Source organism: Orcinus orca, chromosome 2 (genome assembly GCF_937001465.1).
Source record: "Orcinus orca chromosome 2, mOrcOrc1.1, whole genome shotgun sequence".
NCBI lineage: Eukaryota > Metazoa > Chordata > Mammalia > Artiodactyla > Delphinidae > Orcinus > Orcinus orca.
In genome coordinates, this window is record NC_064560.1 from 165148778 (window position 1) to 165173250 (window position 24473).

At 44.7% G+C, this 24473-nt stretch overlaps 1 protein-coding gene across 6 annotated transcripts; it reads right to left on the reverse strand.

Annotated features, from left to right (window-relative positions):
- Positions 1–857: 857 nt before the first annotated feature.
- MAX (MYC associated factor X) lies at positions 858–24457 on the reverse strand. Of its 6 annotated transcripts, none has more exons than XM_004262134.4 (5): positions 24173–24439; positions 23417–23443; positions 16028–16135; positions 3618–3741; positions 858–2368 (listed from the first exon to the last, which is right to left on the reverse strand). In XM_004262134.4, the coding sequence occupies exons 1-5, from the start codon at positions 24206–24208 to the stop codon at positions 2181–2183; spliced, it is 483 nt and encodes a 160-aa protein (XP_004262182.1). In that variant the 5' UTR covers positions 24209–24439; the 3' UTR covers positions 858–2180. The 6 variants fall into 6 exon arrangements, 5 of the variants coding, with proteins under 5 accessions (XP_004262182.1, XP_004262183.1, XP_033282128.1 ...); XR_007475739.1 differs by lacking the exon at positions 23417–23443 and adding an exon at positions 3053–3137 and having other exon boundaries at positions 2139–2368; positions 24173–24443; XM_049706422.1 differs by lacking the exon at positions 858–2368 and adding an exon at positions 3144–3355 and having other exon boundaries at positions 24173–24457.
- Between the last annotated feature and the right edge of the window lie 16 nt (positions 24458–24473).

Genomic DNA, 24473 nt, shown 5'->3' on the forward strand with positions numbered 1-24473 from the left:
TATATATATATATATATAACTGAGTCACCTTGTTGTACAGCAGAAATTAACACATTGTAAGTCAATTATACTTCAATAAAATATTTTAAAAAATGCCTCTTATGGAAACATGATCCACCACCACCTGTCAACTCCCATTAACCAAAACGAGATACCATGGATTTGACATCCAATTGATAGAAGCCCCAGCACCACCACTCTAAAGAGTGACAAATCAAAGAACTGATTTGACTTCTCTCCCTCCCTTGGACTAGGAACAGCAGTATTTCCTGTCAGCCAGACAGGAAAACCAAAGCTGAGCTGTATTCTGGCCATAAATCCTTTCTTTCAAGGTCAAATGAGTTCAGGCCGGTGTTGGTCCCTAGCCCAAGTAGAGCTAACTGGATGCTGTTGAAGCCTCCTTGACTTCCAGCCCATGGCAGCACTGCTGCCTCCTATTACCATGTCGGAACTCTCTAGAAACTGAAAAGTCCTAGAGCATACCAGCCACCCCTGGACTGGACGTTTCGTTACCAGGAGAAACCCAAACTCACAGCTCTGGGCTACCAATTCCCCAAGGGTCATTTATTTAGCAGGAACTGGATCCAGAAATGTTGCCCTGGGTAACCCCATCCCTGTTGGAGCCTTAAAAGCTTCTATCCAATGAGTGAAGTCACCACCACCGGGTTAGCTACCTTCCCCTGCCCAGGCTGCACTGAGCCCTTAGAGCACAAAGGGAAACCACTTTGTCTTACGGTTGCTCCCAGCCTGCAGGCTCCTCTCCCAGGCTCCCACACAGGCCCAGCGGCCTCCAGGGGGTGCTTCCCTCTACCAAGATATCTTGGCCTCTGCCGGGGCAAGAAGACACCACCACCAAGAAGGATAAAATAAGTTTTTATTTATAGTCTTATAGTAAAGGGGAAGCCTTAACTTGCAAGACAATTCTTCAGCAGTATGTACAACATACTTTTTATCTCCATGGAATGGAATCAAACACGGACTGAGACTACAGAGTATACACTAGAAATCAGCAAATGCCAGGAACAGAGTAGGAAAAAGACAAAGAAATGAGGCCTAAACACACAAAACCCTTCACTGGGATCTGCGGACCGCAGCCAGAACCAGGGCTGGATCACATAATGGGGACAGGTTCCAGGACAGCTGGAAGGGGAGAGGGACGAGGGTGGGGAGGGGTCTGCACTGGGGTGTGGGTTTAGTATGAGGTGAACCGCTCTTGGTATTTACATAGAAAATCAGTTGGCTCTATTTCTTAGAAATACACACGGAAAGAAAGGAAGATTTGATCATTACTTTATGAATCTGTCGTTTTGCAATACTGACATCATCAGAAATAGGGACAATTCACTCAGATTCAAATTTCAGTAGCAGGAAATAAATATCAAAACATCATCACTGGCCCTCAATACAAAACCTCTACCCCACCCTACCCTCCCTCCTCGTCCCACCCCCTCCCACCCCCTGGTGGCTACCGCCTCACTGCTGCTGTCCCCCAACAAACCACACGAGTGTCACGCGGCCCTCCCTAAGGCTGGCTGAGAGAAGCAGGAGTGAAACAGGCCAAAGACTCTGCGCTGCAAATCTGTCCCCACTTCCTTTTATACCACAAACTTCTTCAAGGATCTCTGGTCTTTCAACAGGAGCGATAAATAGCCTTTTAGGGGAAAAAAAAAAATCCTTAAAAAGAAGGGGGAATAATTCTGATTACTCCAAACTGGTCATCTTCTTAAAGTAGAGCAGTCCACAGATTCACAAAGTCTATCAAACAGAGGTGAGGGTGGCCCGGGAGGAGAGGCCTGGGAGGGGCAGGAGTCCCCGGGGCACATGCGCCCGGCAGGGCTGGAGGAGCTGGTGGGTGGTCAGGACACCATGTGCTCAGAGGTCTGGCCGGCCGTCTGTCCTCCACAGAAAAAGCTGCCAAGTTGGGGTGTTTTGGTTTGAATATTCCTGGTGGGGACAGGGAATCCCTGAAGGGAAACGTTAAAAAAAAAAATAGTGGAAATGGGGAAGGAGAACGAGAGCTGTTGTCCAAGAGCTTCTACGTAAAAATAAAATTAAAAAAAAAAAAAAGGAGGAAAAAAAGAGTCTCTTAAATGGTTCTGAGGGTTTTAAAGATGAACTGAAAAGAGGATAAGACGATGGAGGAGACAGACAGTTTTTATTGCTGGCCTGCCCCGTGGAGCTTAGCTGGCCTCCATCCGGAGCTTCTTCCTGCTTTGGGGCTCTTCGGGCTCCGACTCCGAGCTGGAGTCTGAGCCCCCATCGAAGGCAGAGATGGTGCTGCCCTTGGCGTTGGTGTAGAGGCTGTTGTCTGAGGAGGGGTAGTTGGTCTGCAGTTGGGCACTCGACCTCGCCTTCTCCAGTGCACGGACTGAAAGGCAACCAAGCGAGTGGGTTATAGCCTTCTGGAGACTGGGGGAGTAACCGAGTCTCAGGTCAGGGTCCAGCCTGTTCTTCCGAAGGGCTTGCTGGCCCCCGAGGCTCAGGGTGGCTCATAAGTAACTCCCTTCTGGTGGCTGTTCCACCTGCATACTTCATTTCCCTCTGCCTTTGCCAGCCAGAGCTGAGTGCTCAGTGGATGTGGCCAGCCACTCTGCAATGCCACCCAACCCTAAAGAGAAGGCTTGTGATGTCACTGTCCTGCTGTAGAAGCCCAGTACAGAGACAGGAGCACGAGCTCCCTGTGGGACCCAGTGGTGCAGTAACAGCGAAGCTGGCCTGGCAATGCCAGGCTCCACAAGGGTGTGAAGGCCACACATCAACAGGAAAGGATGACAGAAGATGTATCAGCCAAAGAAAAGTTTTGGCTTAGCTCTCATGTACAAGATCCACTTGGAAAGACAAGCTGGACACTTGGAAGCAAGTCACCAATACACACAGAATACCTGGGCTTTCCGACACACGGCCCCTACATGCAGGCTGCTCGGCCCGGTGACCAACCCGCTGCCACCTCCCGCTGCCCAGCCCTCGTTTCAGCTCATCTTGAGCCTGGAAGGTCAGCCCATTTATTTTAGTTTAGTTTATTTGAGATGTTCTAACCCAGGTGGTTACTTGCATTTCCTTTTACTTGCATCTTCCATGAGGGAGGAAGAGAAGTGAATTCCCCAGGAACAAAGAACTTGATCAGCTCTCGCTTTCCCCTGTGGTTGTAGGAAAAGGCGGATGTGAGCATTGGAGAACAGCATGGGCCTGGCCCATAGGCTGCCCTGATTGGACTACCGTTGACAACGGGGAGCGCTCACTGTCCCTGAACACCTGGAGTCTCTGTGGCGCTTACACAGCACACTCCAATTCAAGGACCTCACAGCTCTTTTGAGACACCTGATGCCAGGTGTGACCCCTACGACAAGCAGAGCACCTGAGCCCCAAGAAGGGGAGAGAGAGCAGGTCAGAAAAAAGTCTCCAGTGTCTAACCCCTATACTCCACTGTTCCCTCACCGAGGGCTCAGGTCCTTCCTCAGGATGGCTCTATACTCGACTACTCAGGCCCAAGAAGCAGGGCCACAGCTGCTTAGGAGCATACGCTCCGTAACTGGTTCTGACTCAGCAGGCCTGGGTGCGAAGCCCTGACCTGGCTGGAGCACAGCAGGGCCAGATGCCCCACAAGCTCTGCTGCTCACCTTGCTGCTCCAGAAGAGCATTCTGCCGCTTGAGGTCATCAATATCTTGCTGGTGTGTGTGGTTTTTCCTTCGCATATACTGGATATACTCTGTGGCTTTGTCTAGGATTTGGGCCCGGGATGCCTGTTGCAATATGAGAAAAAGCAAAGGGGACAAAATAAAGACCTAGTCCACGCAGTGAAGAAACCATGCCTTTCAGCAAAGACGGCATGAGGGAATGGAAGCAGGAGGGTGAGGGGGCACAAGGCTGAGGAAACAGCACAAGTGCTATCAGGAATCTTGTTTATACCAGTCAAGGCACCAGCGGCTTTACATAGCTTACCTCACTGGCTCTCTCTGAGAGAGGTAGCTCCACCAGGAACCCAAGGCTCAGAGAAGTTTACTGGTTTATTCAAAATAAAGGAGTGCAGAGCCTGGATTCAAACGCAGGTCCAACTCACTCCTGAACTTGTACCCTGCCCACCCACTTTGGTTCTTTAGGTTGCTTTCATGTCTTCAGCCAGGCTATTCTGAAAACATTAAAATGCTACTTAACTGAGACCTTAGGCCATTCACTCTCTGCTAGGGCCTGACTACAGGCAGCTGGTCCAGAAAGACAAGATCAAGATCTCAGCTGGAGGTGGCTCAGGATGGGAATGGGTACAACACTGTCAGGATGCGAATGGGTACAATGTTGTTCATCAAGGTCCTAGATTTCAGACAAGCTTTCAGACCGTTGTTAACTAGTTCCAACTGAGCCATGCTGCTTTGTCATGATTTCAGCGTAACTGGCTAAAGAGAATTTTGTGAAAGCTGTCAGAGCTTGATGTCAACACAGGAAGGGCATGAGATTGGGCCATTTCAGGAAGCAACCACACCTTTACCATGGCTGTGGGTAGCCTAGGCACTGCCCTGTCAGAGGAACAAGTTAATGAGCTAATAAAATGGATGTCAGGTTACTCGGCCCCTGGAGGTCAAAAGTACCTGGAAGATTCCCTCCAGGTTGCAAACATGGCCAGAGTTACTCATGGCCAGGCAGCCAACCAGCTGAACTGGTGGAATGGTACAAAGCCAAGAGAACTGAAGCTCAAGGCAGGGTAGTCTAGTAGCCGAAGTATGGTGGTGAGGCACCTCAGGCACCTGAACTGCAGTAAAGCTTCTTAAGTGGCAAAGAAAACAGCCGCACTCAGGCGAGCAAAACTAAATCCACCTGTAGTATATTCTGACAATCTCAACTCATAGACTTCAGCAGGGCTGGGTATCAGAGAGGTTTGGAAGGTCTGGGTTTATTCACCAGTTCTCACAAGTACTAGAGTTTCCAGGCTTTCCTCTTATAGCATCCTTAAGGCAACTTCCTCAAAGGGAAATTGTTCATATTCAACCGTTTTTATCTGGTGCGAATTACATACAAGGCACGGAGCAGACACTGTGGGGAAACAAAATGTATTAGTCGTGGCTTCTTTTGCCCAGAAGCTAACTTACTATCTAGTTGAGGAGATAAATGTATTTATATACAGACAAATCACAGGGCAGTACCAACAAGTGTAACTTGAGTAGTACGGATTAGAAAGGCCATGGGAAAGATGGCTTCTGGCTGGGGTGATCACCTTCTGAGTGCCAAGCATTAGCCTCGGCTCTGCACACACAGGCTCCTATCTGAACCAGTGAACCCTGGGTTAGACTGAGGTGGAATCTGTGGGAAAGGGTTGCTCTGGGCAGGGAGAATAGCACAAGCAAGGGCATGAGGGTGGGGACAGGACCAGGCCTATTTCTTTAGTTGAGTAAGTCAGCTTATGTAGAAAAGAATGAGAGCACCTACCAATGGGGGCTTGCAATTCTGGCTACAAGGTCGCTTCAGAAGCTGTTTCCCATTTCTGCCAAAGGGGACTTATTAGGGTTAATTACTAGGTGATAAAATGAAAAAAAAAAAAAAAAAAAAAGGTGGGCACATATTTAGAAGGGACTAATTAAAATACCCTGCCTCTCTGGATGCTAGAGATGGGATTAAAAACAAGTACTGTAGGATAGGTGGCAGAGTAGGGAGAAGAGTTTAGGAATCCAGGAGACGGGTACCTCCTAGGTCCTATCTGTAATGGGCTCTGTGACTGCAGACACAGTACTTCTCTCCGTGGCTACTCCTTACCTGATAAGAAATTCTCTCAGACCCCACCCAGCCTTCCAAATTCTATGCACTCCATCACTGATCTAATTGTTATGCATATTTACATCCCAGTCTCTCTTTATATTTGTCTATTTTTTCAACTGTTGTTCCCAGAAAGCAACATTAACCCTTATTTAACTCCTCATTTGCATCTGGCACAAGGGAAGAAAGCAAAATCTCTGAACAAGAGAGCACCTGCGGACTTCCCTGGTGGCGCTTGCAAATGTTCAGAGATAATTTTTAACAAATGACCACACTGAGTAGCAGCCTGAGCGCTCCCAGTTTCTTCTTCACATATTTATACATGAAACCACGAAGTGAAAAGGGAGAAGTAAGCACAGCACAACAAACCAAAGAGAAAGATGCCATGAGAGATGGAAGTTTTTCCACCTCAAGGCAGTTTTTGGATGAAGATAAAATTCACAGATGCTCAGAAAACAGTGTCTTGGGATCAAGAGGTCTCCACAGAAGGCTAGATTGGAATAAACCCAGCACGAGGCCTCCAGAATGCTAATCAGCACCGCCCTTCCTCCACACAGCCCCTTGCCTAAGTAGGAGCACCTAGGCCACTTGGGGTATCCCTGACCCTCACTTACTAGTCCAAAAGCATGGTTCAATTAACTTTATTTTGCCCCCTCCAGGGTACTCAACAAGAAGTCCCACAAGAAAAAATTTAAAGTACGAAATACAGAATTCCCCCAAATTTACATGTGCATCTAGTCCAGCGAAGAAAAAGCAAAAGGTTGAAGGTAGAAAATGCTAGACTCAACTAAAATCCCCTCTTCCAGTTTTACAAACCATGCAAGATCATGTGACCTGCCACAGGGTTAAGGTGTGGGCAGGCCCTTGCCTTTATGAGTTTATACTGTGAACAGCAGACATGAAGCCAGCAAGAACCCTGGGCTTTACAGCCTGGACTATGGAGTGGCCCTGGGCTTTTGGTTTCTGTTTTCTAAACCGTGCCCAGTTGGCTAAGTCAGCAATCTTCGTGTGAGTGTCCCTGAGCAGATAACACTTGGTAGGTCAACATGTCCACAGATTGACTGTTGCCTTTGGGTACCCAGTAAGGACCTGAATAATTTCTTTCCTGCTAGTTTTTACAATTAGAAGGTACCAATTCTCATTCTGCCTTTCTAAGCAGAAACGTATCTCTTTAATGGTTTGGACACAGGATGGCCCATGGCCAAGGGCACTGAAAAGGCATTGGGCCTTCTGGGTAGTAGTTTAACGCACAGCGGCAGTCAGGCTTCTCTTTCCCTCTGGGAGCCACGCAAAAGGACATTGCACCCCTTGCCCAATCGCGTTCCAGAGCCACGGCTGCACAAAGCGATACAAATGATGATGATAATGGCAGCAGCTGAGTACTTACTAAATGCCAGGCACCCTCATACAATATTCTGATGTGTTATTTCCCCTATTTTATAAAGGAGGAAACTGAGGCACAGAGCTGTAACTTGCCTGATATTACATAACCAGTGGGTAACAGTGAGTCAAGATTTGAACCCAGGCCTCCAGAACACCCTATTTTGGGACCACAGAGGAGGCTGTGGAACTAATGAAGAAGATCAATGGAATTTGGAGAGTCTGAGCAGGAAGAAAAGGACAATGAAAGAGTCACCCAATTTGTCTATAAGGATGTCAATGAAGAGCCTGGTGAGGGTGATTTCCTTGAAGGAGTGATTTTAGGTAAATCATCTTCACACAGGTAATGGGTGCAGGAGTGAGTTGAAGCTGAAGCAAAGATGAAGACTGGTTTTTAGAATGAGGCTGAAAAAATAAGAAATGGAAAAAAAGTAGCGTGTAATAACAGCAGCATTGAAGGAAGACTGTTTTTCTTTTAAAGGCAGGTGAAACTCAAAGTGATCCCTAGCAGAGAAGAAGCAAATACAGAAGAAAAGCCAGAAGATGCAAGTTAGCTTGAAAGAACTGTCTGAACCTGGGCCTGGGCCAGGGGAAACGCTGGCCCCCCGCACTGCTCTGGCTTCATTACCTAAGAAGGGGAAACCCGAAATGGACAGCGGAGAAGACCCAGCGTGGCAGAGGGACCCAGCGGTTCCTGTGCCACCTCTCCTGCTCGTACGCAGTTGCTGGCCTGTTTGCATCCCTGCCCAGAGCAGCAAGGAGATGGAGGAAAGGGCCACCCCAGCCTCCAGAGGCCCCCACTTGAACAGAACTCTGTTTGGGAACAGAGTGTACTCACCTGGTGTGCTGCAGCAAGAATCAACTACCTATTTCACGAGAGGCCCCAAACCCAAGAGTTTGATTCTAATTAGCACCTAAAGGTCCCAAATGATTCTTGAAGTAGTTAACACTGATATTTAGGATGACATCCAAGGTCATTAAATCCCATTTAAGGTAGTGGTTCTCAAAATTTTTCATATAGGGCAAGAGTCCCACACATTTCCGGAGCTGTAAATCTTTGTTTAGACAAAAATCCAAGTTGTTTAGAAAGCAGGTGGGGAGAGGTGAGGAAGAGAAGAGTCGTACTAGCTTGTTAACATTAGGAACACCGTTGCTCTTCCCTAGGGCCCTAATGCTGACCTGAGAAACAGTCACCTTTGCTGTATTTATCATTTTTTCCTCCTGTCAAAATCAGATCCTACCAGGCTGCCCTGGTTCTGCCAAGAACCAAAACGCCACATCCTGGGGAATGAAAAAAGAACTACTGCCTGACTCACCAGTTGACATGTTTTGTTATTTTAAAGAAAATAAAACCATTATTTTCTGAAACCTGCACAAAATTCTATGCATAGTAAGGTAAAGGGAGGCCTAGGGCAAAGCTGGTGTACATTTTCAGTTGAATAAGCCATGTTCTGGAAACAAATATCAAAGCACAATAAATTCGGGTCTGTATTAAACTAGTTCATTCCAAAATGGAACCACCATCAATGCCAAAAAGGGAGGCTGGAAGGCTGTGGGCTCAGAGCCAGCACAGCCATGTGGCCCCTCAAAGGCTTCTTGTGCCTGGCCCTTCCAAGCCCAAAGGATCATTTTCTTGATTACTAGGGGAAGGCAAAGCTATCATGCCCCATTAAGGGCTTAAAGCTGGGAGCCAGACATTTGTTTAAGGGTCAACACAAATCATGTTTCAAACTTTGTATTCTTTTATCTTGAGCCCTTGGTAGTCTGAAATGAAGGTGTGACATTTCCCCATCAAACTCTGACCACAAGGGACGGGAGCACAGGGTTTCCTCAAAGAAGAAATACAACTAGTAAACAAACATGCGGAAAAGGATTTAATCTCACAGGCAATAAACAAAATACAAAATTAATTACTACCTTTTGCCTATTAAATTAGTCACCCCCTCCAAAAAAAAAAATTCCAGTGGTGGTAAAATTGGTACTCTCAAAACAATACCAAAAGACTAATCTTTAGAATTTGCTTGAAAAAGAAAGAAAAGAAAGAAGACATGAAAACAATCCTCCTGGAAAGCATTTTGGCAACATACAGCAAAAAATCAGATGTTCTTACCACTAGACCCAGCAATCCAACTTCTGGGAATCTGTTTTATAGAAACAGCCACATGCACCAAGATGTTCATCACTACATTATTTATAAAGTTAAAAGACTGGAGGCAACCTGAATGGTTAAAAGAAACATGCCTAATGGCTAAATATGAACACTCTATCACTTGGGGAAAGGGCACGTTATGTGAAAGCATCAAGCTATAGCCTTTACCCATGTAAAGCATGCGTATGAAGAGACCAGAGGGGATACACAGATTGATAACACCATTATTCTCTTGTCTCCTAGACTCCATCAATAAACACATGGACTTAAGAGCAGCCTTTGCCGGGGGAGGGAAAAAAAAGGGGCGAGCTTTGTTTAACATCCACTTTAAGATGGCACCCAATTTCAGTCATGTTAAAATGCGGTGTGGGATGGGGAGAACCGCACTGTCCAGCACAATAGCCACCAGCCACAGGTGGCTAATAAGTACTGAAATGTGACTAGTCTGTAACGCACTGTGGTATCCTAAATGGGCGGGAAATCCAAAAGGGAGGGGATATATGTATGTGTATGGCTGATTTGTTTTGCTGTGTGGTAGAAGCTAACACAACATTGTGAAGCAACTATACTCCAATAAAAATTAATTAAAAAAAAGAAATGTAACTAGTCTGAATTGAGATGTGCTGTAAGTATAAAACACACACTGGATTATCAAAACAGCGGAAGAAAATAATATAAAATATCCCACTAGTAATTTTTACTATACTGATTATATATGGAAGTCATACTTACTTCTGTATATTAGGTTAAATAAACTATATTATTAAAATTAATTTTACCTGCTATTTGTGGCTCACATTAAAATTCCACTGGACAGCACTTGTCTTAGAATCTTACAATAAAGGAAAGGTTGTAGTTGTGTTAGAGGAATGGAAGTACTGTTTTTCTTCTTCCCATTTTTCCAAAGTTTCTGCAATTTTGTTAGAGGGGAAAGAAAAGAGAAATGCTGGAGGGAAGGCCCAGTAACCAATTCCTCTTCTTTCAAATCTCCAGATGGAAAAGCGGTGGGTTTCCCGACTCTCTAGTCTTCTCTATGGGAGTGAGCCCTCCCCTACTCTGTAGTGCAGAGACTTCCAGAAGGATGGACAAAGCTTCTGCCCTCAAGGAGTGCACCCTTCAGTTAGGTGATAAGAACTGTCACAGAAAAAAGGAAGACACAGGAGAGGCCCCATAAAGGGCCAGTGGGGTGTCAGGGAGAGTGATAATCCAGTGTTCTCAGGGTGCTGAGGCATTTGATACAGCCCTTGAAAATGGGCAGGTGGAGACTGACTGGCAGGGGAGGCCTCATTGGGGAGAAACACAGGAAGGCAGGAAACATGGGGAGCTGGGGAGCCCTTGTAAGTGGGTCTCTTCATTGTGAAACCCCAATGTCATCTGGGTGGTGAAGCTGGAGTTGAGACCTTGGTGGAAGGAAAGAACTAAGATAAACCTGAAGATGACATTCCTGGGGAAACACAGGAGGGTGTACACTGCTTCACAATAAGGGAAGGAGCAGAAAAAGCAGGAGGACAAGTTGGGTACCTTATTCAGAGAACATGGAATGCCAGTCCTTACCTTGATGGGCACTGAAAAGCCCTTGGAGGCTTTGGCAGTGCAAAAATACAGTTAAACAAAGAATTCAATGAATCAGTACATTTACAGTTGCTGAGCCTGGAGCTTAAGGGAGACCTGGACAACTATGGACAACAACTTAAGATGTAGAAAATTTAAGAATAAAAGAACTGCCCAAGTTGGAGTCTGGCCAGGTAATAACCCTGTTGAGTAATAAGGTGAAATGGGTAGGGCTGTAGTTTACATTTCATTTAAAAGACAACCCCTTTAGCAGCCCAGATATGATGCAGAAACACTGCTGCTGAATGAACTGCCTGCCTTAAAGGGTGTCCACTAGAGTGAGCTCCTCCCAGTGTAACAAGGCCAGGTGGAGAGAGGGCTTCCTTCCTTCAGTCAATAAACACTCGCTCTGCTCCCTACTGTGTGCCAGGCACCAAGGGAAGAAATATGACCAAAGATATTCTCCCTGCCTTCAGTACTTACTACAGTGTAGTATGGAAGACGGGTAGACAGTCATCAAGTAACCACACAAATATGTATACAGTTACACCTGGGATAAGCCCGGGTCACAGTGCTGAGTGAGTTTAACAGGGAGACTGACCTTCAGCAGTAAGAACTACTATGTTCCCTGGTATAAGGGGCTATTTGGTTTCAACATCTACCTGTTAAGGACACTGGGCTTTAATGAAGATGAAACAAATTAGCTCAGTGTTTTAACCTCTTACTCGATGCTCAGCATGTTATCTTATTATTGTTAATTGTTAGGTATAATCCTCTCCCCCAACAAGAGAGCAAGATCCTCAAGAGTAGACACCCTGCATTAAACCTCTTAAATCTCTGCGGTGCTCACATATAAAAACGTGAGCGCAACCATGTGGGCTGTGGCGGTTTTCGTCAAAGAGCTGAGCAAGCCCACTGTTTCCTCTGGCACTCTCACTCCTCAGCTCCTTTCTGGGAACCTACCACGAGCTGGAGTCTGTGACAGCAGCCGGCAGAGGCAGTGCCTTCATAGTCTCACCTAAAACAAAGGGACTGACTCACTGACTATAAGAACTCTTACTTGCTGACTAGAAGAAACACTTTTCTTCTTTATTTTCATCTTAGGTTATAATCTCTTTTTAACATAACATAGCTCTATCCAGAAAGGAGAAATTCAGAGCACAACTGCCTGAGAAAGCAATTAAGTATGATAAATAGGCATTTAGGAAGAGACCTAGAAGATGAAAATTTACTATACACCACTGTTCAGCTACATATGGCACTACTGAAACAGAACCTTCTTTCACTAAAGTCAGCCGTGCTAAGGAGACACTGTGATTGGATACAGTCACTCCGGTGCAGGTGCTGGGGCTAACTCACCGGGGGTGGGCACAGAATTACAGCCCCACGCAAAGGCAGACTGATGGGCTCGCCACCACGTTTGCCCCCCACATAACAGCGTGAGCTCAGTGCCAGCAAGCCACTGGGCAACACTCCCTAGCACCCAACCAAGGACCCTCAAAACAAGGAATAATTCTGCTCAAGAACACTAATGTCTTCCTTTGAAAAGTGGGACCACAGTCGTTCCTGCCCTTGCTCCCTTACTCTGGTTGACTGGCTGATGGTTCTAACGCCATTCCATCTTTCCTGTGGGCTCCATGTCTAGCTGAAAAACTATGGGAAACAAAAGGCTCAGGCAACAAGAGTTCAAGAGTCTACTTGTGAACAATGTGACCTACGGCAAAACCCAGCTGGACTGCCAACTATAATGATCTATTTCTCAGAACAGCTACGTGGACTCAGACAAATTTATAAACTTTCAGTGACCCTTAACTCTGCACTTTGGTGTTGTCTACATATGCTACTTCAGGGGACAATATTTTAGTAGCAACCCTAGTATGACATACTGCCAAGATTACTGACTCTATCCAGGGGAAGCTCCCAATATAAAGACAAGATATAAGAATTGAAGCAAGATTTCTTTAAAATATCCTTAAATTGTTTACCCCTACGGTGTGGTAGAAAGATTGAACTTGGCAACCAGCAGTCCTGAGTTCTAGTCCCTGTCCAGCTATAGACTGATCTTGAGCCTGTTTCCTCATCTCTGATACATGAAGGATGGCAGGAGCCCTAGCAGTAGTAATTGTCCAATTATAATAGTGTAGTACTCACCTCAGAGAACTGGTGTGCAGATTTCATTTTACATTGCAATACAGATATTAGTTAATACTGAATTTTTTACTTAAGCAAAAGGTGACCATTTTATAGTAGAAATATAGGGAACAAAGGATAAATAGAGTTTGAGTCTCACGTTTAAAGGGTTTTTTTTTGTTGTTGTTGTTTTAGTACAAGTACACCCCATTCTTGGTTAGGATCCAATTCAATCAGTATTAGTTTCTCTTTAAAAAACAAAAGGCTTATTAGAACACATAGGACAGATAATCCAAATACTAAGTGAGAAGTCACCTGGAACATAAAGGTGAACAAGGCAAAGGAGACTGGGGGCCTTCGCTTCAAGAAACTGATCTAAGCACCCCCAAAACTCACAGGGCAAAATGATCATTTCATGATTATTTACATAATGTCAGAACCTTAATTACTGCAATCCAAATCAAGAATTACTCAATTCCCTTTGGTTCAAATACCACTTTAAAAAAACTGCAACATTTAGGGAGAACTAGGAAGTCTGAGAGACCAAAGTATTCTGTTAGACTCACTGCAGCATCTGTGAAACAGTGTTTGTTGGCAGGGAAGGAGAATAATGAAGATTGTGGAACTTAGTGGGAAGGGGTTGGGGTTCAACCAGAGCTAACAGCCACTTACTTCCTTTATTCATGCTCAACATGAACATTTGCACTGCAACACACAAAAGCATTCTGAAATCAGAAAGGCACCTGGTTAACTTCCACTGGGGCTTTGATCAGCTAGAAAGAAACCTGGCCCCTCGACCACTCCTTTCCCCTAGTCGTGCTACTTCTCTGACCTCATCTCCTGCTATGGTCCCTTCACTCACTCTGCTCCAGCCACTCTGGCCTCTGTCTCCTTGAAAGGCCCAGGAATGCTCCCAGGTTCCTGCCCCTGGACTATTCCACTCGCCTTCCCTGGCCTGGAATGCTAATCACCAGATAGATGCATGGTTCTTTCCTTCACTTCCTTCAAAGTCTTTGCTCAGATGTTGCCTTGCCAGTGTGTTTTTTTGTCTGCCCTAACGAAAACTGCAACCCTTCCTTCCCTGTTTTTCTCCATAGCACTTATCTGACATACTATATATATATATTTATTAGTTCATTTTCTATCTTTTCCTCACCACACTAAGAGCTTCTGCTTTTGTCTACTTTGTTCACTGCCGTATTCCTAATATCTAGGACAATGACTAGTATGTAGCAGACCCCCAGTAAGTATCTGCTGAATGGAGTAAGTGAACAAACGAATAGGCCACAAAGAATGACAACTGTTTGGTTTGTAAGGTTACCAAATTCAAACTGTCATCTTCCTTGAAGAAAGGAGACAACAGGATTTAGGGTAATGTGATTTTAAGGACTTAAGGAAGAATGTTATGACAATGTAAAATAGACTGGATAAAGAAAAAGGTATAGTTGAGCTCTTAAGACTGACCTCTCCCAAAGTGTTCTTGAACTTAAGAAAGCCTAAGAATCACCTGACTGCAGGTTATAAATACAGATCTCTAGGCCTGCCTCCAGAAAGACAGATTCAGTAGTGATTCTGATGGGGGTGATTCACAGGCCATTTCTTGGGATACGCTGCCCTGGCGCCACTCCTGATTAGATGTGAGACTTAGAAAAAGGTAGCTCTTGTCCATTTACTTCACCAAAGCCATTTTAATTGATACCATGGCATATGAATAAGCACCTACTGTCAATAGTTCAGACAAACACAAGAGATAATCCTTTGTACATGTGTACTCTGACTAAAAGCGTGAGCCTCTCCCCCCATCATAAAGATTTCCCGTGGTGCTTAACAGTGTTGTACCCAGGAATGTTGTTATTCCAGGTAAGCACGTTGGTCCAAGGCCATTAAGCCAAGTGCACACTAAGTAGGCCTAACCTAGGGCAAATTCTGGTTTTGCAATGCTAGGTATTTACATGGCCTATTTTATGTTTTGCATAAAGGTCAGACCTACCCCATCCTTTATAGCCACACAGCCACACCTTAGATAACATATAAAGCAAGTGGCTTACCAGACTGAAAGTATAAATAAAATGAAACCATAATGGTCCCAAGTTTAATTCCGGATAACCAAACAAAACCAGGACTCCTACCACAGAGCTAAATCTGGAAAGCCATTCAAAGCCCACCTGAAAGCAACAATTTTTCTTAAAACGGTTGCTTTTTTTTTCGGTTGCTTCTTTAACACTGCATTATTGAACCAAAAACCAAAAACACACAGGTCTTCTTCCAAGTTTCCCACTTATACACTGAATAGCTGCAGAGAGCAGCCAGTTATATTGTGTGTCAAGGATGGAACGAACTGTGCAAACACATATTTTCTCCAAATTCCAAGGAGTGACCCTAACCCACAGACTTTTTACTCAAAGCTTCGGACTTTGTTTTGCAAATGTAGAAACAGCTGGTGCCTACCTCTCCAGGGAAAACAGTTTCTGGAAGGCCACCAGTGGGGTAGGGGGATGGTGGAGGAAGAGTAGTTATTTTTTCTTCCATTTCGTATGAACACGTCTCTTTACTCAAGTCCCACATTAAAAATGCTCTTTATATGCCTTTGAAATAATAACTGTTGGACTGGGAGATCACTGGTGTCCAGATTGGTTCACATACATTCCTGGGAAGTTTCATTTAAAATAAGTACTCACTTCGAACCATATAAAAAGAATTCTCATGGAGGTCCAGAGAATCACTGACCTCTGGAATCCTTAGCATTATCCCAAACGACTATATGCTACTCTCTACATTACACTGTAGAGTTATAATTTCTTGAATGAGTAATTTATTATACATAATACTAATTTTAAAAGAGAGCTCCTACTGATGTCTTAACAAGCAGCTCCATTACATCTGACATCGTTTGCTAAGGATGAACTACAGTAGGTAAGGTGTGTGATGACTCTCTGAAGAATCAAAGATTAAGGAAACCATGTCATCCAAATATCGCTGACTCCATTTCTTTCCAGAATGGTGAATGCCCTGCTAAGCCCCACAGTGAGTTCCAAGTTAGTGGTGGCTAAGCTAATCAGCTTTCTCAATAAACTCACCTTCTCTCCTTGGAGTGATGGGACCGAGTCCCGCAAACTGTGAAAGCTGTCTTTGATGTGGTCCCTACGTTTTCGTTCCAGTGCATTATGATGAGCCCGTTTGTCAGCCTGGAAGAATGGGAGAAAGAGCACGTTAGTGATGTCAGTCCTTCTGCTTGGTACAGGTGAGTGGGTACAGCCTGGAAGTATATGCTGTCAGCGCTGTCCCAGGTGACTGGACTGGGAAGGATTTGTCGAGGTGGGCAGTTAGGAGTCTCCAGAATTAGGCTCTGCTAAAGGGGGAGAAAGGGGTGAGCAAGGCTTTCGACAGGAACATCCAAAGTAGCTCGATGCATCCAGTTCATGCATAAGTAAAATAAAAGTTATTCATGGGGACAAAGTGTGGCTCTCCTGCAGCATCAGTTTTCTCCCACAACTTACTTATGTGACACAACAGCCGCCAGTCCATGGCTGGGAGGTGACCAGGGAAAAGCTGCAGTGGGCCCCTTCATAAGATGTGATCACCCCCACTGTAAGAGATTCCCCACGGTGGGTACCCAGAAAAGGAGTTAGGTCAGTGGTGCACTGTTTCTTTCCATGTGAAACCATCACCATGAGTCCGCTCTGGTCTCCAGCTCGCTAAGAGGTACTAGTTTTAAGACCTTCTTGCCAAATCATACAATAGAAACTAAAACCTCTAGAAAACCCAGATGCATGAATCTGCGATCATTATGACAGAGCTGATATAGACGCCAACTGCATTCTGAGCTCCTACTTTTTAAAGTGCATCTAAGGTGATATTCAGCCAAGGGCTTCCCTCACACAGGCTGCCAGAAAGGCGGCTCTCAGACAGTAAACCTCTGACACTCACATATTCTCAATACACCTCCTCAGGCACCTGTGGCGGTCATTGGCGGTATCTAAATACCCACAGACCAAACTCCTTATCCTGTCCTGCTTAGAATCACAAAGATCAGCTGGAGAGGGACAGGGATGCCAAGTAATCAGTGGCAAAATACACTGGCTTCAGGTGGAAGTGACAGTGCTGGAGAACACTGCAAGAGAGTTTCGGCAGGTCCCCATTAAAGGGGTGGTCCCTCCAATGAAGCACAAACGCTCCCTTAACCTAAAGCAAGAACTTCACATCTGCACTCCGGGAATTATGGGAAATACTATACTCTGAGAATTTACCCCCAATACACAAGGTTGCACTGGGCTAACCTAAAGAGGAAGTCTGTACAGAGGAAGTTCAGGTACCTTTAATCTACCCAGACACAGCACCAGGAATTTTAAAAATGAAGCAACAGGAGTAAATAACTTGGCTTAGCACAAGAATGCCTCAAATGAATCTTTATACTAGACAAGATGTTCGGACAAAAGTCTATAGAGACAAGAGTTATAGGAATGAAAGGACTTGAAATTCTAGTATCTAATCCTAAAAGCCTGAGTCATTACAGAGGAAGAGGCTGTGAGCAGCTGTGGTAATTTTAGTCACTTCCTGGTCTCTCGAGCACAACACCTCACCTATAGCTCTGCTGAACTGGAAACATGGTTCCCATCACAGCCATGATTCTCCACGGCATAGCACTCATTTTCAGGGCAGATGCCTGGAACACTTCTAAAGCTCTCCTAATCTTACGCCTGGATTCTCTGTAAAAATGTGTGTCTGCCGAACTCCAGGGATATGTGGAATTTACAGGGAAACTGAGGGAATGATCAGATAACCTGAGGCTAGAGGAAGGTATCATACAGCATTAGAGCAGGAAAAGTGCAGGTTCCTTCTATCAGCAGTATGAAGAGCCTGAAAAAATTAAACATATTTAAGTATCTAGTCCTTTTCTAACTTACCATTCCCTCTAGTCATCTGTTGATACATAGGTAAGTTGGCTGGGTCTTAGACTAAAGACTTAGAGGGCTGAGAGATGGCATTTGGCACCTATCTGTCTCTCCTGTGTTTGCTACACACTCCCTAGGATGGTTTATTTACATGCAAAATAATCGCCCAGCTTTGGTATCCAGCAGCAGCCCAAGATACTCCTGTCTACTAAATCACCCTGATTCCTGGCCCTCCTCCCAGCTTAAGAGCTGTGCACAGAAGCAGTGACACCAGTTACCCACAATCCCTCTTGTTGATACAAATAAAATTCTAATTGTCTGTTTTCTTTCTGGGAGAGCCCTGCAAATCTCAAATGGCTAGAATCAAGTTGGACTTGGTTTCACTCACGCCTGCACTAGAAGGGTGGAGCTAAGTATAATCTAACACCATAATCATCCCCACAATGCACTACCCCCTTCCCATTCACTGAGCCCTGAAAGGACTCAAATGGACAAGTCTTCGGTTAGAGGATTGTAAGTGAACTTGGCTGTGGACCATCAGCAGAAATCTTGGCTTCTCATCTGGGAAGCCAGCCAAGTTTGAGAAGTTGGCTCAACAAGGAAAGGCAGCAGTCCACTGCCTGGTAGAAAGCCTGGGCTGGGGACTGTTGTTCTCAAAGCAGTGGATGGAATTTCTGTGGTGGTTCCAGGCCCAATTTAACCAGCAGAAGAGTGGAATCTTAGACCATTCCCTGCTGCCATGTCCATCCCCAAGCTGCTACACTTAACCAGAGTCCATTTTGAAGCTCTCAGAGACAATGGCAATGATGCATTTTTCTTCTTCTCCAGCCTCATTTGAAAGAGCAAGTTAAAAACATGCAGAACTAACATGCCTAATTCCAGGCAACTCTGAACTAAATAATACCTCTAGTGGCTTGAAAGACCTTTACACGTATGAAAAACCTTTACACAAGACTGAGAATTCTGTTTGGGAAACATTTCCAAACGTCCAGCCGGATGAATTCCCTTCCCCCGCAACTCATCCAAATGGAGGGCCAGTTGCCAGGCTTATCACTGCTTTGTTAACTATCTTTGCTTGCTGGCAACCCTTTTTGAAAGGGACAAGATTTGAAGACTCCCAGTGTAAGGCACCTGAGATCCTCCCACAAACTCAAAACTAGTTTAAAAAAAAAAAACAACAGGTGGGGAAGGGCCAAACAATTGCTGTGTCTTGAACAAATAAAGCTCAACTCAGATGAGTCAGCTTTCTCTCAGCTATACTGAGAAAGATGTTTGATAATGAAAACGGGTGATACCAAACAAATTCTAGGAGACAACAGAAACATTCTTGGGCTGAACAGCAGGCCCACAAATACCTCCCCTATACATCCTACAGGAGCAGTGGCTGGATGCTGTCACTCTTTAAGTACGCTGGATTTGCAGTTTCCAGCAGACAACCCTTCCTTCAGGGCATCCTAGGCTAACAGAAATACTAAAGAGCCGTGTGATCTTAAGAGTGGCCCACAGATGCTCAACAGGAACTCCGACACCAAATCGATTCCAGCTTTGACATCTCTGCCAAGGTTTTTATTCAGCCTCTCAGTATTATTTCCACCAAACTTTCCATACTGGCAGCCAGAATAAAAATCTTCACCTACAATTTGTCCATCTCTGACACTAACAAGCACATGTTATCTTAAGTGTTGTTAAATATTGAAGGCAAATGTTATTTTCTTAGCCAAGAAGTTGCTAAACTGGCAGTAGGTCATTCAAGCTAAGGAGGGCTGTTCAAAACTGAAGAAATCTCTTTAAATTATTTCCTTCCAACTTACTGCATAGAGAATACGTCTTCCTTAAAGGCATTACATCAGTCAGCAGCATTATTTCCTGCAAGTTCTAGGTAGGCAAATCACAAGGGGAAATGAATGATCCATTATTCAAGTATGAGCAAGGTTCTCCAGAGCAATGCCCTCTCTTGCAGGTCACGTGACACCTAACCCCATCTGTAAGGGGAATCTTCTCAATTCCAATATAGAAAATTCCCACCATATATGGAATTAGAGTTGCCCAGTAAACATTTACTGCCTTTAAGAAATTTAAAGGCTATATTTTAGAAAGAAGATAGTGTTGCTTACGATTACTTAATAAGCTACTCTTATTAAACACTAACACTGGAAATACACAGGCTCAAAATTCTCATCAGAAAAGATCTATTTACTACTTCTGATGGGAAGCAAATAGGATAAATAAAAACTGAATAGGAGATACAAATTGCAACTTCCCAACACCTCTCCCGTTTGAAGCCGACTGCCTGGTATACATTTTTAAAATCCAATACACACATGTGTTTTCCAGGCTATTCAAAAAAATCACTTGGTGCCTAAAAAAACTTGGGAACGCTATCATCCAAATATGCCATCATACTATACCCATTTTCCTTGATCAACTATTTTACCATTACTGGAATCTTGAAAAAAGACTTTTAAATATAAGAACACCCTTCAACAGGTATTTTTAGGAACCAAACCTGGCATCCACATCACTGTCAACACTCTAAGCAGACACAAAGTACATGTATCATGTAGCACTTCTGCCATGCAACTAATTCCGGGTAAAAGACAGTAGTTTCCTGAGTAAATTCTGATCTCAAAGATGACCAAGCTCATTCCCTTCTGAATACATTGCAATTTCTAAAGAAACAAAGAGCTCTGAGAAGTTAGAAATATTTCATACCAGAAAGGTCCAGAAACAGAATTGTACAAATCTGTTTCTAACCCCCCCAAAGATATACTGTAACTGAAACACATGCAGCTGTCATGAAGGATAAGCTGAAAAAGGTCTTAGGCTTCCGACTAACACACTAACCCTACGTTTCTTGTATACGTTCATTCTTTAAAAACGAAAAAATAAATCTCAAGCAGAAATAAAACAAAGATCACCTTGCATGAAATATACCTGCCCCAGAAAACTGTCTTTGAAATGCAACTTTTTCCCTCCAAAAAAATAATAAAAATAAAATAATATCAGTGGGATTCTGAGACATATTGAATTTAATAATATAAATTATTGTTTGGGATTACTTCCTTTAACAAAGCTTACTGGTCACCGGAGAAGTTGTTTTCTGTTCACACTGAGGCAACAGAAAAAAATACTCGTCAAATCAGTTTCACTTTCTGTTACTGTTAGCCTCACTTCCTAACTCTGTTATTGCTGAGTATCCTACATTTCTTATGTAGTAAGGCTGTAGCTATTGTAGTGACATTATAAAACATGAATGAATACCTTTTTTTATATTAGGACCCACAGGACCGTTTCAAAATAACTTTTTAAAAGTTCTTTTGCAGTTCTAAATATTTGGTTGTTCACAGTCCACACCCTTTTCTGAACGAAGGCAAAGCTTAAGAACAGTTTCCCCCAAATTAAAAAATATATATATTTATCTATACTAAATGTCAGGAAATAAACATAGTCACACAGAAAAAAAAAATCCTTTTTACCCTACGTGTTCACAATAATTGCTTGATATGCTATGAAATTTGTCTATTGCTTCTTCTCTCTACGCCATTATGATTATCTTGTAACAGATAATATTTAAATGTCTCAGCAAGTAGATGTGTCAAATTAAAAACAAAGGGTCAGAACCACTCCCTGTGCCCACCCTCCAAAATCAAAGGGAAAAATCCTAAGTACCTTAACAGCGAACTGAAAGCCTCCATACCAGACAATGAGATGAGCACTCTAGGAGAGTGGGGACATTTTCATAATTTAATAAAACGATTTACATCAACAGCCATGTGGACGAGCATTCTGAAAAGCAGAAAGCGCTCAAGAACTGGAAGCCAAAATTTCACAAAGAAAATCCTTATCTCACTGGAAAGCCAATATAATTCCAATTTAAATAATGATTCTTCAAAGGAAGCCTAAACAATCCCTACCCTCCAATCCTGATCAAGCCCTAGGGCAGATTTTACAACCGGAGACTTGGAGGAAAAAAATGTTTTAAATAGACTGTGTTCCAAACATGAAATTCCATGTTTACATTATTAAGGATAATAGTAACTGAAAAAAAGGAATTTAATTTTCAAACGTATGTATAAATATTAAGTATCTGACAATACTTCAAATATTCAAAGTATTGTCTTCAAGGAAATACTTCAAGGAAAAATAAAACAAAACAAATTCTTTTTTAGTGACTAGTACCCAGGGATAATTTTAAAACCCCTGGAACAACTGCATTCTTGGATTTTATGGAAATATCAGCTTTCCATAAGTAAAGTTTTTCTAAATGCCTAATTCCTTTGACAACCTTAGAATCTGTGCTCTAATGAAAAGCAGGTACAATTAAGAGGGCTTGCTTTTATCCTGTGATAATGAAATTATTAGACCAGCGGTCTCAAAGTGGCATCTGGCAAATTGTAACAAGCCCCTAATCAACTTGATTGTCTCATACATTATTTTAAAAATCAGAAAAATAACATCAAAGTCTGGATTTGTAATCTTTCTTTTAAAATAGGAAGATAAGACAACACTAAGCCCTCATTCCCACATAACAGCAACCCACTGGACTTTAGTGGCTGCCTTTTCAGAAGAGGCATGTGCTCTCTAGTACCCCAGTCCTCACCTCTGCTCTCTATTCCTGACTATCTCACTGCCTGGGCCCCCTAGAGACATCTAAATTTTGGACCCACACTTCCTACTGCTCCCATCTGTCAAATGTTAGATGCTATGGTTTACTCATTTCTCTTCTCCTCTGATTCTATTTTGTCTCTATTCCTTTTTCTCCCTCTAATCTATTCATGGAACACCCATAGTACTATCTCAGACTCCAAGGACATGAGATTTGTGTCTATCTTAATCCACAGAACCATCCACTGAGAACATTAATATCCAAACTCTGAGAAATTACTGACAACACGGTATGGTCTCAACCATCACCTCTTAGCAAACCTCTCTCTACAGTGCCACTTTTCTTCAACAGTTCTTTTTGTCTTTATACTGCTCCTTCAACTCAAATAGTCAGACCACAATAAGCAGCTGAATGTGACACGTTCACATTCAACCTTTGGCCCCTCTACATTTCCAATTTCTGCATTAGAATAATACCAGGTTGTGCTAGATTCCATAGGTCTACAGCAGTCACGTGACTTTTGGTTAAAGGTGATTACTGCATGTGCCTTCAACTTCACACAACTATGCAGATATGGTTTAGAACCTACTTGTTCCTAAGTAAAGCTGGCCACTTTTCCCTGAAATAATACTACAATTTACTTCAACATGATGTGTTTCTCATTTCCCGCTTCTATAGTGACAGCTAGAGCCCCCAGTGGAAACCTACAGAAGGATTCATTTCATTGCATACAAATTCTCACTCACCTACAGTCACTGAACCTCACCACCTGAGAACCTAGAATTATGAGGTTCGCAAGCCCGCCGCCCCCACCTAGAACCCCAGAACAAGGCCCCACCTCACCTTAGCGATAACAGGAGAGTTTACTACAATATTAAAAGTAACAGAACGATCTCTTTTTCTCTCTGACCCCAAAAAGGACTAGAATTGAACGGAAATGAAAATGAAACGGAGAGTAGGAGACGTACCGCTGATTGAAACCTCGGTTGCTCTTCCTGGAATAAGAGAGAAAAAAAAATAGAAAATATAGAAGTTATTTTTACACTTCACATTCAATAATAAGAAAGAAAATGCCGGCGGCAGAGGAAGCGGCGGGTGGGGAGTCAGCCCTACCCCCCCTCCGCATCCCACGCCCCCATCCCCCCTAGCGGGATCCGGTAGCGGGGCAGGGGGGTCCCGAGCGCCGCCCCTCCTTCCGGCATCCGACCCGGGACAGAGGGAGGGGGTCCAGAGCACTGTCTCCTCTCCTCGCACCCAGCTCAGGGCGTCTGGGCACTCCCAAGCCCTCTCCGCCCTCCTTCACCAGCCAGGATCCACCGCAGGTCACGGGAGGAGGGGGTCGCGGGCCGAGGGAGCAGGTCCTAAGCGCGGTGCCCTTCCCCAGGATCCGGACAATGGGATCCCGGGCGCACCCCGTCCCTGTCCCCCGGATCCTGAACTGGATAGGGTGGGAACGGGAGGCCGCAGCACCTTCCTCCACCGGGGGAGGTGGGGGTCCCAGAGGCCGCGTGTCTCCTCCCCACCTCCAGTCCTAGAAGGCCGCTCCGGCCAAGAGCCCGGAGGAGAGCGAGCCGGGAGCGCGACGGAGGCGGTCCCGGCCCAGGGTGAGGAAGGGGAAGGAGGCGGCGGCTGCCCGGCCCCCTACCGCCGTCGCCCTGCTGAGAACCCCGGCCGCTGTCCCCGCCTGACAACCCGCAAGGGAAGGAAGAAGCCCCAGGACTCACGTCGCTCTCCACCTCGATGTCATCGTTATCGCTCATTTCCTACAGCCCAGGGAGCGGCCACTGCAGCGGCGGCGGGGAAGGGGGAGGGGTGGAGGGGAGGGGGAAGTCACCGACAACAACAAGCCGAGTCCCCCCCCACACACACTCACTCACTCGCTCTCTCACTCACTCACACACACACACTCACACACACACACGCACGCACACACACACACACAACACGGGCGAGAACCACCTCCTCACTGCAGCACCGGATCAACGGCGGCACGCACGCCCGGTCGGCCCCCTCCCACGTGACCAG

What these genes read in the sequence shown, in the direction of transcription:
- MAX (XM_004262134.4), bottom strand. Translation starts at nt 24,208, where the DNA reads ATGAGCGATAACGATGACATCGAGGTGGAGAGCGAC. An exon ending in ACATCGAGGTGGAGAGCGAC is followed by an intron (nt 23,444 to 24,172) that starts GTGAGTCCTGGG and finishes CTCTTATTCCAG; the next exon opens with GAAGAGCAACCGAGGTTTCA. An exon ending in TGCTCTTCTGGAGCAGCAAG is followed by an intron (nt 2,369 to 3,617) that starts GTGAGCAGCAGA and finishes GTTGCCTTTCAG; the next exon opens with TCCGTGCACTGGAGAAGGCG.